This window comes from Kalmanozyma brasiliensis (genome assembly GCF_000497045.1).
Source record: "Kalmanozyma brasiliensis GHG001 unplaced genomic scaffold PSEUBRA_SCAF22, whole genome shotgun sequence".
Taxonomy (NCBI): Eukaryota; Fungi; Basidiomycota; class Ustilaginomycetes; order Ustilaginales; genus Kalmanozyma; species Kalmanozyma brasiliensis.
The window spans coordinates 156,731-168,560 of NW_015961962.1; the positions used below are offsets into that span (position 1 = coordinate 156,731).

Here is an 11,830-nt window from a genome sequence, read left to right on the forward strand (position 1 = left end):
TGATGTTGATGTAGTCGTGGCCGTCGGTAGTAATTGGACGAGAAGAACGTCAAGACGCCGTTCGTCGTCGTCGGCCTTTGACCGGCGCCGCCTGAACCCTATTTTTTGAGCACGGTCCCTCCACATGGAGTTGGCATGCATGAATCAGGGGCCATGTAGCTCGCCTGGTAGAGCAAACAAGACTCTTGCCTCTACACCATCCTCCTCCTCCAGCCTCCCATCCTTCATCCTCGTTGCCAAGTCCGAAGGAATCGGCCTTTGCTGAGCTGCTATTGCAGCTCCATCGACATTGTGCAAGATGTCGACGACACCCGATCCATACCTTCTAGCATCGACCATCCTCACCCCAGACGAGCTCCCCAAACTCGCTCTCGTAACATACGACCCCTCTACCACCCAGGCCTCCACCGCCAGTAGCAGCAGTACACCTCTCACGCACACACAACGCATCTTCGTCATCGTCTCCAACATCTCGTTCAACGTGGAGCAATGTGCAGTCCTCATCATCAAGCCGCGTCGCAAAGATCCTTCCACCGCCATCCTCCTGGACGTAATCCCCATCCTGCCGGATCTCAAAATCGAGATTGAGCCGCAGCAAGGTCTCACCGCCTCTGCTGCCACTCCACGTAATCGTCCCCCCTCAGCTACGACGCTAGGTCTGTCGAGTCTGCCACAGACGCTGCCGACCATCCACACGCTGCTCGAGAGCGTCGTACCCGATCTGTTCGATACCAAAACCGAGAGCTCGAATGCCGCACTCAAGTTCACCCTTTCGCACTCCACCCAGTCTGCGAGTGGGATCACAAGCGACGCTGCGGGGCTCAAAGACTTCCTCAGCGTGCTCAAAGACCTACTCAAAGTGGCGGAAGACGAAGCCTTCTCAATAGACAGGTCGCATCAATGGATGAAGGCTTACACGGAAGACCTCTCTCGGCCACATCATGGTCCGGTGAAAGAAACGCCCATCTTCTCGCGATTCTCCCACAGCGGATTTCTTCCGAGCACGGCTGCGCGGCAAGAGCCGCCCCGACCAGCCTCCCCGACCTCCAACGACCTGCGCATCTCGGTCGGCAGTTTTAATGTCAACAGCCACCTCCCCGCGGACGACATCCCGACGATCATCGGACTCAAAAAGTGGATCCGCGCAGAAGAGGATCCTGACTTGATCATCGTCGGCTTTCAGGAAGTGGACAATTCGTCCGGTGCATATTTGTACCACTCTCCAGCCCGAGAAGAGGCATGGACACGAGCGATCATCCATGCTCTCGGAAGACGTGCCGAGCGGTATCGCAAGATCGCCGCAAAGCAGCTGGTGGGGCTGATGATCCTGGCGTTTGCACGGGCGGAGGTGAAGGCGGAGCTCGAGGAGGTCGTGACGGCGAGTGTTGGTGTAGGGCTGGGAGGGTTCGTTGCGAACAAGGGCGCGGTGGCAGTGAGGATGAAGGTAGGGAACAGGACGCTGTGCTTTGTCAATTCCCATCTCAGCGCGTTTGAAGGGCTGCAGGCGATGGAAAGGAGGTGTTGGGATTGGAACGAGATCTACAAGCGTTTGCGGTTTCGGGTGGAGCAGCCGAGGATGATGGACTTTTGGGAGACGCCTGGGCGGCATGCATTTGATGGCGAAGGGGTAGAACGAGAGGAGAAGCGGTTTAAGACGAGTCAGAAGGTCAAGGAGGACACTGTCGCTGTCGATCCACCAAATGGTAGCAACGAGAGCAGCGTTGATGGGAGCAACGACGAACCACCCACTCTTCACGCCGCCGCCGAGACCCTCACTCCACCACCCAGGTTAGCAACCGAGCTGACGGAAGCCTCTTCGAACTCCATCACCGCCTCCTTTCGTCCCCCCTCCACCTCCCCGCCACCCACCACCACCGCCCACACCACCATCCCCTACGTCGAACACGCCATCCTGTCGCACGACCTCGTCATCCATTTCGGCGACCTCAACTTCCGTCTCGACATCTCGCACTCGGAAGCCCATCGATTGATCCGTCAACGCGACTACCCCACGCTTTACCGATACGACCAGCTGGAATCGCTTCGCACATCCGGTTCGCTCTTCGACGACTTCCACGAAGGACCGCTGGACTTTGCACCCACGTACAAGTTCGACAAGGGTACAGATCGATATGACACGAGCGAGAAGGAGAGGGTTCCCGCGTGGACGGATCGGATCCTGTGGGCCGTGACGAGTGAGTGGGAGGACCAAGGGGAGAGTGCGACGTGGGAAGGCGAGGATGGGGAAGAGGAGAAGGAGAGGGAGAAGCAGAGGAGACAAGGAGTGGTGTTACAGTCGTATGAGGCAGTGACGGATCTCAAGTTCAGCGATCACAGGCCTGTCAGGGCGACGTTTCTTGTGCGCATTCGATGAAATGTAGCATCAAACGACGTTGCAGATGTGTGCCGAAGGTCATGGTTCTCGCGGCAGCATCAAGTGACGATACAAGCCGCAAGATTATAGACCTAGACTCCTGAGAACGCCCAACCAGCCCCTCCCACCCCACCGCACCCATTCACCGGCATTGCCGGCTATCCCGCCCAGTGTGGCTGCCAACCCCGTCTCCCTCCCCTCCACAGCCCGTCTGAACAGCCGCTGCGTGTCCTGAAAGTGCGCAATGCTCGGCGAGGCAGCGTGAAGTGTTGCTGCGGTATATGCGAGCGTCAGCCTCGTCCGCAACGAATACCAGTCGGGACCATCCGGGTCGATGTACCCCGTGCGCGCTTGGACAGTCGGATGCGTCAGCACCGTCGAGATGAAGCCCGAGGTGAGATTTAGCAGCGGAAGAGGCGTGGGTAGGTTGGGTAGCACCGTTTGGTGCGGAAACACCGAGTGGAGGGTCGATGATGTTGGCGACAAGGTGGACAAGGATGTGATACCCTATGCGAGATCAAATGGAGGAGTGTCAGCGTGTGAGTCTGGAAGAAGTGTGGTGGGGGAAAGCGTACCTGTGTCAGATGCCCCCGAACGGACCAGCTCAGTCGCAACCTTTCTTCAATCACAGCTGCTACCTTCTCTATCGCCGCCCGCTCCTCTGCCTTGGAGAGATTCTTGCGCGTGTTCACGGGCTTACCCTGCGTCTTGCCCGCTTCTTCCCCGGTCCGCAGCGACGCCAGCACGGTTTCGGGCGAGACACCGTGTATCACAGATAGGTCGCATAGGCTGTTCCACGCTTCAAACAGCTTCGCGTCAAAGGAGGACTCCGGACCAGGGAAGAGCGTCGAGACGACGCGCATGCGTTTGGACAGCTCGTCGGTGTCGAGGGGGTCGGCAGAGGTGCGCAGGTAGGCCTGCCGGGTGAAGCCATATTGTGGGATGTGTGGGATCGAGTCAAGGAGCAGAAGTGTGCTTGCATCTGGTGCGCTGTGCGTGGTGTGGTGTGGACTGCTGCTGCTACTGCTACCAATGGGTGTCTGAGACGAGCTAGCTGATGGAGATTCTGAGGTGCGCGAGCTCGATGCGATCGATCGTGAAGATTGCCGGGATCGTAGTCGAGGCTGTATCGCTGAACGGGCGGGGATGGCGGCGCGCGATGGTCCAGCCACGCGGGCGACGGTGTGCATCGCTCTCAATGCAGATCTCACCGACATCGTTGCTCGTATCAGCCCAACGGTGAGGACGGTGACGATGAGCAGGAAGCTAGAAGCACCCGACGTTTCTTCTCGAATCAAAACCGGCTGCATCAAGTGGAGGCAAAATCAGGTTTTGCGCTCCCACCATCTCAACTCGACGGGCTTTCTGCGAAGCACCTCGCCTCAAACGTCGACCACCCCAACCTGACACACACACACACACACAATAAGCGTTTCGCAATCATCATTGAGTGTGCGTCTAAACACCATACAGCACGCTCTTGTAATCGCGCAGAATGACACCCACACTCTCGGGCCCAGACAGTCCGACCTCGCTCGCCACGGCCGAGATGAACCTCGGCGGGGTCACATCGTACAGCAGGTTGACCACCGCCAGATTCGGCGAAGTCTCCCACTCCTTGACATCGATCAGCCCTCCCTTCCTCTCCTTTTCACTGTCCTCCTCCGCATCGAAAGCCTCCTCCGACGATGGCAGGAGCAAGTCTCTCGGGTTGCCCGCCTCGTTTTGGACGAACGAATCGAGCTGCACGCGCTCCGAAAACTTGTACGTCTCGCAGCAGACGATGACGGGGATGCCCTTTTCCTTTGCCATCATTGCACAGGTGGCTGTGCCGGCGCGAGAGTAGAGTGCACCGTTGGCAAGAAGCGCCGATGTGCCTAGAAGCAAAATGTCCGCCCGCGGCATGAGCGACGAGAGGCTCGAGATCAGGCCATACGTGCACGGAATCCCGGCCGCAAGCAGCACCGACAACAACGCTTTGCCCTCGAGCAGAGGTCGAGTGTCAACAACGATCACCTCGAAGCGGACCCCACGCTGCCATGCAGCAAGAAGCGTGCCTTCAACAACCGACGAGCGCGCAAAGGTCATGACCACATCGCCGTCCTTGATCTTGTTACCCGCCTGGGTGCGGATGATCTTGGATGCGTAGACGATTCGATCGCGTACAAAGTGGTCGATGCGTTCGAGCAGGTGTTCTTTCGCCTCGTCTTCTGTGAGGTCCGCACTGACGACCGAGATTTCGTACTTGAGGTATCGTACCGCGACACCCTGCGAGGTGCCAAGTGCACGCGCATCGACGAGGTGCCCGACCTGAACAGAGACCGTCTTGAGGAGATCACGATTGAGCATCTCGCCTCGGGGAGTGGTGTAGTCGCGAATGACGTCGGCCATGGCGCGCAGCAGAGCGATGGCGCGAGTGTCGGCGCCCATGAGCTTGTACTGTGCCAGCTGGGACGAGAGCCGCAAGATGGAAGGGTGGATGTTGGAGCGGAACGAGGCCGAGACGAGGGCTGCAATGTGCGCATTGTGCGGCTTGCCGGAGGAGACATTGCCAAAGAGGGCGACGCTGGGATGCTGAGGGATCGCTTTTGCGGCGACTTCAGCATCGTGTGCGCCTTTCCTTGCTCCGCCGGTCGAGGCCACGGCAGCCCCTGTCGCACCAGCAGCAGCACTCGCTGACGCTATTGCGGCTCCGCTTGCACCGCTACTCCCACCTGCTATCCTTGCGTTGCCTCCGGCGTTGTTTGCAGATGAGGATCCGGGTCGCCTTCCTCCTTGAGCATTATCGCGACTCGACTGCTGGCTGCGGTCTGCCGCACCGCCTCGCTGAGCAGCACCGGCTGCTGGCGGTCCCTTGTGAGGCGTAGAAGCCGCTTCCGGACCCCTCTCAGCTACCTTGGCTGCTCTGCGCGCGGCCTTGAGCTCCTTGGCCGACTTCTTGTCGTTGGCGCTTTCCTTTGCGAGTTGCTTAGCTGCCTCGGCTGGCTTTGAGGTCGTCGCTGTGCTGGGACCTGCAGCTGCGCTAGAGCTTGTTGCTTGAGTAGCGCCCGCTGGTGTTTCTGCTGGTGCTTTCGAGTCCGACATGATCAGCGTTCGACGGTGCGTAGCTTGCGTTCCGACGATGATGATGGTGTGGAAGCAGTTAACTAGGAAGAAAGGGTGTCCGCAGCCAACTTTTTTCCAATCGGACCCGCGCAGCTCGCGAAATTTCCTAAAGCTGTTAGACTAGTAAGAGACTGTGACTCATTTCGACGATACGACGGCCTAACAACGCGTTTCCGAGATTTAGCACTACGCCGCCGTCGTCGTCTCTCTTCAAGGCCGACGTTGGAGCTGACATCGCCCCTGAGGGCCCTAGGCGACATGCATCGTGCAAGCTCGATTGTTTGTGAAGAGCGTCGCTTGCTAGCAGGAGCAATTCCGTCCCCGCGACACATAATTCCGAACTCGCATGGACAGCGCTGTGCCTGACAGGTTCTTGCAGTCGTCATCACCCTTTGTCTGCCCAGTCAAGCTGCAAGGTCCTAGGGGCGCGCTACAGAAGATGTCGATGTGCTTTTGACTTAACAATGATGGCCCTGCAAGGTCGGATACCATGATACTCAGTAAGAGAATCAGGTTCAGCCTCGTTCGGCCGTACAGATATCCAACGAACGCTCATCTTGGTTGTGTTGCGAGAGAAAGATTGTTGCTGGTCGGACGGGGTCTTTGCGAGCATTAATCTGTGGATCATTTTTGTGGACCAGGCACACCGGGCGTACCAAGCAGCACGGCTCGACTCGACATGCTCTCAGAAAAGAGGGTGGCTGCGGCTGCTGCTGCTGCGAAGCGTGGCAACTTGTCTCGCTTAGGACAAATTTAAGTTGGCGGTGAACTACACGTGAAGACCTCGCTTAAACTTTGTGTCCCTGCACGGTCGCGTTGCTGCATTTGGACTGCGGCGTGCGTGGGACCGGACTGCACTCGTTGCGACTCGAGCACCGTCCCATGGCCAGCGCAGGTCATGCGATGGTCGACGGCGCGGGTCAGGAACGATGCTAGGCGCCCTGAGCTTGGGCCACGATGGTGTCAGGGGCCGTTGCGAGCGGTACTCGGTCCAGGAACGCTCCGGTGGGCTTGAGTGAGGGGTCTAGTGCCGTGGTGACAGCGGAGAGTTGATACCACTGGGTGCGCATGCAGAAGCCTTGGCAAGCCCTTCCCGAAGAGGCGAATAAGTTCGGATGCAGCGCATCAAGTTGAGTCCATAGCAGAGTGGCGCTCCGTCGGATCGACACACGAGGGCGCCCGGATCGCACCCTGTCACGCTGCGGATCCCGAAGTCACAGTGCGACGGCGGATCGGACGACGTCGAAGAGCGTCTCTTGAACAATGTCCAGTCATGCCTCGGTGTCCAAAAGCTTGTCTGGAAGAGCCGACGGCTGCGAGTCGAGTTGCAGGGTGGCAACAATGAATGCAACAGGCATGGCAAGCGAGTGAGAATGGCTTACGATTTGTGGCGGCAGGCATGCGTGCAGATTGGATCGGAATTGCCGCTCCTCACTGTCCAACACACGCCAAATCCCACGCTCGACCTAAGCGACATGTACGAAGTCACTGAACTGCATCTCGCGTGAAGAGGAAGCCTCTACATCGCTCTTCGGCGAGCAAAGCCGATGTTACGACAATGGAAGAGGCAAGCTTAGTGAGGCGAATCGATGGAAGTCCCGACAGATTGTCTCGCTGATCTGCATCGACAAGAATCTACAAGGGTTATCGTTGTGGCTGGTGACGGCGGCGTCGGATGATTCAATTCGGCGTGGGAACTTGCAAATCAGTCTTGGCACGCGTTGATGCTTTTGGCCTGTCACGCCCAATCGCCCGCGGACCAAGCCTGCAAGGTCGACGAGCTGCATGCTACGCTGCATTGTAGTTGACTTGTCAAAGCCTGTGCGTGTGCATATTTCATTGTGCGGTACCGCAGCTCGCTTAGGCACCACGCGGGGCAGCCGTTCTCAAGGAACGCTCCCGCTCAACCCACCGACCCCTTGCGTCTTTCTGTTGATCGAACAACGCCATGCGACTCCCGCCCTCCTTGCTTTGCTTTGATACCCTTCCACGATCGAGCACTACATCGAAAGCCGATCACAAGCAGTGAATAAGGTTGGCCGGCTTATATTGAGTCTGATCAGGCTACCCCTGTGACGATTTGGGCTAGGACAAGCTTGCTTGGCAGTGACGAGCAACGGCTCAAGACAATGGACCCCTTGCAGCTCAGCTGAGCTCCGCACCACTTTGACATCCAAATACGTTCGGGAAAAGGAGTCAGCTTGAGATCCGACGGAAGCTCCAAGCTGACTTGCAAATGGATCTGCCGCTAGCTTTTGTCTGTTTGTGATCCCGCTGCTTTGGCTGGTGTTGGTTAGATCTAACTTACCGCATTTTCGAGGTCAAGAGCATCGCAAATTTGCCCTTTTTTGCTACTCCGACGCGCTGAACCGCTTCAATCGCTTTCCCCCGAATTCGGAGAGTGTGGCAGCACCAACGGTTCGCTTCCGGCTGGCTGGCGGGCTGACTGGCAGCCAGCAGCGCGTGTGATACCTCGCTTAGCAGACACGACGCCTCTTTTTTTTTTTTTCCGTGGCTGGCTTTTCCCACGAGTCTGGGCTCGAGTTTGAGTGAGTGACAGCAATTGTGCCTTGTCTCTGCTGCTGTTCTGCCGCTCCCGTGCTCTTGTCTGCATCAATGCACACAATCAAGCGTATGCATGCACTGCTGAGTGGCTGTCGGCAAGATGAGTGGACTGGATTGCACTCGACTTGCACTCGCTCTCGACCTTTGGCTCTCCGCCTGAACCTCAGCAGCGGCTATCCAGTCGTTCTTCGCTTTCCTTTCGCGGTAGACTGCGTGACAGGCCAAAAGGGAATCACCTTTTCTATGGAGCCGAGGTTCAGCTGGTCTCCTACCTTTGCACCGGCTTGAGCTTATTGTTCCCCATACGCAGCGCAGCAGAGACTACAAAAGCGAGTTGGGGTGCAGCCGCTTCCTTCCCTTTGTCGACATCGTCCCTCCCCACCTCCCTCCCTCCCTCCGTCATCCATCCTTCTCATCACGGATCGCTCATCCTCGTCGCGCTTCTCCTCCTTCATCAACAAGCCTCGTTCATCTCGGCTTGAGATCCGGTCGCTGTCCGCATTGCAACTTGGTCTCGTCTGCTCCAGCTTAGATTCAGGAAACACACTTTCGGTCATCCATACTCTTGCCAGCCTTGCTCTTGTCTTCTGCAACAAACCGTGTCTAGCTCTATCTAGCATTTGCCCTCCACGAGAGCTTCTGTGAATCATCTAAACGGCCACCCAGGCTGAAACGACAACAATGGCCGCCCTTCACGAGCTGGTGACTCGCGGGCTCTACAAGGAGCCCATCCTGCCCGCCAGCGTCAACACCGCCAACCTCACCGCCGTCGCCGAATACTATGTCGTTCACCGCATCCCCCAACGCTTCAACCCCGGTATCGTCGTCGCTTCCATTGCTGTCGCCGCTCTTGGCTCCTACTCTACCCTGCTCCTTCTTGGAAAGCGTACATCGAACAAGGGCAAGAAGAACATCTTCCTCCTCTCCTTTGCTGCTACCACCATGGCCGCCGTCGGTATCTGGGGAATGCACTTCATTGGCATGCACATGAGTCTCCATCCCATGGAAGGCGTCAACTGGTACATCAAGGTCGACCCCGGCTTCACCGTGCTCAGTCTCTTTGTCCCCATCATTGCTCTTCACGCCGCCTTCTTCATTGTCGACGCCGCCATCGCCTTCAGCTTCATTCGCACCACCATCAGTGGCATCCTCACTGGTCTCATCGTCAGTCTCATGCACTACTCGGCCTCGCTCAAGACCAACTATGCCGTCAGCTACAGCCCGGCTCTCGTCGCCATCTCGATCGTGGTCGCCTGCGTCGCTTCCACGGTCGCGCTCACCGGCTTCTTCAAGTTCCGTGCGCAATGGGAAGATTCGTGGTGGAAGCGTATGCTCTGCGCCTTCGGCCTCGCCGCGGCTGTCTCGGGCATGCACTACATCGGTGTATGGGGTACCAGCTACAAGGTCAAGGCTTCCACCGTCACCGGTGCCATGGAGATCAGCCTGCTCTCGGGTCGTCAGCGCAACAACATCCTCGTCATTGCCATTGGCTGCATGTGCTTTGTCATCATCTGCCTCTCCATCTTCATCGGCGTCTCGGACATGCTCGTCGTGCGTGATGCGCGAAGAAAGTCCAAGAAGGTCGTCCTCTGCTCGGCTACATTCGATAAGCAAGGTCGCCTCCTCGTCAAGCCCGACGGCACCATGCCTCTCATGATCATCGAGACCGACGTCAACACTCGTGACATTCTGGATGCGCTTGACAATCGTCAGCCCACCTTCCAGTGGCTCTACTCACTCTCGTGGGATTGGGCTATCATCGCCCCATGGCTTCGTGCCATCACCTCGCGCTTCGCTCAGCAGACACAAAATGTTGAACGCAACGAGGCTCCCTGGAAGAGCCGCGGCAAGAAGATGATGGCCCAGGGACGACGATCCGTCGACCTCAACGACGACCGACGCAAAGGTCCTCAGGGTCTGGCCGACTTCCGCGACCGTTTCGTCGACGCTGCCTTCCATCTCGCTAACGAGCTTGACATCCCCTTCGAGGAGATCGGAGTTCTCTACGATCACGTTCTTCCCACCGGCACGCGAAGGAATGGCATCAACGGCAACAACGTCATCACCGACAAGTTCACCCCTTCGCGTCAATTTGCCGACGACGAAAGCTCGATCAACGGACCCGTGCCCAGCATCTTCGGCGAAGGAGGCGATCAGGAGGAAGGTGCGATGCTCTTCCTGGTCCGCGAACTTCCCAACTCGGCCGCCTCGACCGAACGTTTCCGACAGATGGGCTACCGCATGACCGAGACGCGCTTCCTCGCCGGTGTCCTCGCCGACCGCGTCGCCGTCCAGAAGGAGGAGATGGAACCCCTGCTCGACTCGCTCAAGGTCTACGCCAAGCGTGGCACGCGACCCGTCGTCCAGCCTAGTGGAGTCTACTGCGGTCTCTTCGGCGTTCGTGCCTCCACCAGTAAGGAGGGCGGCCTCGACGTGCTCGTCTACAACTTTGCGCGTCACCAGATCCCCGCCTACCGTCTTCCCGATGTGCAATGCATTACGCCGGAGATGAAGACGTTCCTTGGCTCGCTCGATCAAGCGACGATGGAAGAAGCGATGAAAGTCTGCGAGCGCGAATCGATCCGATCGGGCGAGCGCCGCAAGTACCTTCAGTCGATCTCTTCGGTCAACGTGGCCAACAGCCACGAATACGAGGCGGAGCAGGAAGCGGTTGAGCTCATGATTCAATTTCAGACTGCGCTGTTCATCGCTCTGGATGCGCTGCACAACTCGGTGCGCTTCTACCCGCGCATCTGCCAAACCGCCCGGATCAGCGCCGAGGTGCTCGAGGTGCCTTCGAGCCTGGACGACTCGACTGCCCCCGCGGAGATGATTCTCGTCCAGGCGGTATTGCCCGAGGCGCGGCTGGCTCCAGCTGGCTACGAGGCGCAGCATGCAGTACTCGACGTCGTGCCCAGCGACAAGCCGAGCTCAGCCACACCTTTCGTGTTTGTTCCCTACACGCTCTTCTCCAAGTCGCAGATGATGCTCCTCCGCGGTCGACAAGCCGATGACTTTGAGCACGAAGTGGTTCTCGAGATGCGTCGTCGCTATCCGTCATCCCTGCAGACGGAAGCGGAAGAGCTGGGTGCCTACGAAACGCCCCTCCGTTCCACGGGCAACCCTTCCTCAGGACGATTCACCAAGACCTACACCTCGGAAGACGAGGACAAGCTGGAAACCTCATCCAAGTACAGCGACGATCATCCGGCGTCGCCCATCAGCAACAAGGTTAACCTGTTGCCGAGTGGCAAGCAGTGGGGTGGACGGGAAGGGGAGTATTCGTCGCCGACGGCGCTGTCGCCGGCTCGTCGTCCGTCGGTGACGTCGTCGAAATCGCGCGAGGATCACGAGATGAAGCAGCTCGATTCGCGCAAGCCCGTGTCGGGTCGAGGGGCGGACGATTCGATCACGGAAGAGGCTCGCTCGGTCACCTCGGACATTGTGGAGAAGGAGACGCAGTCGCCGGTTCGACCGCGCTTGTTGCAGTCTGCGAGCGCCAGACCGTCCACCGCCCCGGCGAACGTGTTGAGGAGGGACATGAGCTTCCTCCGCCCCTCGTCGTCGGGTAATGGGGCGACGGGAAGGACGACTGCGAGTCAGAGACAGCAGAGGCGCGGAAGGACGGCGGTCCCTGGTGGTGCAAACGAAGAGGGCGCCTTCAGCAGGTTGCAGAGCGACGGTTGGCACGCGAGGCAGATTCAGAGCCTCGAGAGGAGCCCCGCCGGAACCGCGCTTCTGGGTGTGGATTTCTAGAAGTCTAGCATGCTAGGGGTTTGTGTGCAA

General features: G+C 58.4%; 4 protein-coding genes across 4 annotated transcripts; 2 read left to right on the plus strand and 2 right to left on the minus strand.

The window, feature by feature from the left end:
• Positions 1-298: 298 nt before the first annotated feature.
• On the plus strand, positions 299-2,374 carry PSEUBRA_003521 (Endonuclease/exonuclease/phosphatase; the record flags this gene model as incomplete). Its single annotated transcript, XM_016436601.1, has 1 exon — positions 299-2,374. One exon carries the CDS (start codon positions 299-301, stop codon positions 2,372-2,374), a length of 2,076 nt encoding a protein of 691 aa, XP_016292053.1.
• Positions 2,375-2,458: 84 nt separating this feature from the next.
• PSEUBRA_003522 (uncharacterized protein) lies at positions 2,459-3,591 on the minus strand (the record flags this gene model as incomplete). The annotated part of the gene is made up of 2 exons (XM_016436647.1): positions 2,459-2,881; positions 2,950-3,591. 2 exons carry the CDS (start codon positions 3,589-3,591, stop codon positions 2,459-2,461), a joined length of 1,065 nt encoding a protein of 354 aa, XP_016292054.1.
• A 241-nt stretch (positions 3,592-3,832) lies between these two features.
• On the minus strand, positions 3,833-5,458 carry PSEUBRA_003523 (Initiation factor 2B-related; the record flags this gene model as incomplete). Its single annotated transcript, XM_016436634.1, has 1 exon — positions 3,833-5,458. The coding sequence occupies one exon, from the start codon at positions 5,456-5,458 to the stop codon at positions 3,833-3,835; it is 1,626 nt and encodes a 541-aa protein (XP_016292055.1).
• Positions 5,459-8,725: 3,267 nt separating this feature from the next.
• On the plus strand, positions 8,726-11,800 carry PSEUBRA_003524 (uncharacterized protein; the record flags this gene model as incomplete). Its single annotated transcript, XM_016436593.1, has 1 exon — positions 8,726-11,800. One exon carries the CDS (start codon positions 8,726-8,728, stop codon positions 11,798-11,800), a length of 3,075 nt encoding a protein of 1,024 aa, XP_016292056.1.
• Between the last annotated feature and the right edge of the window lie 30 nt (positions 11,801-11,830).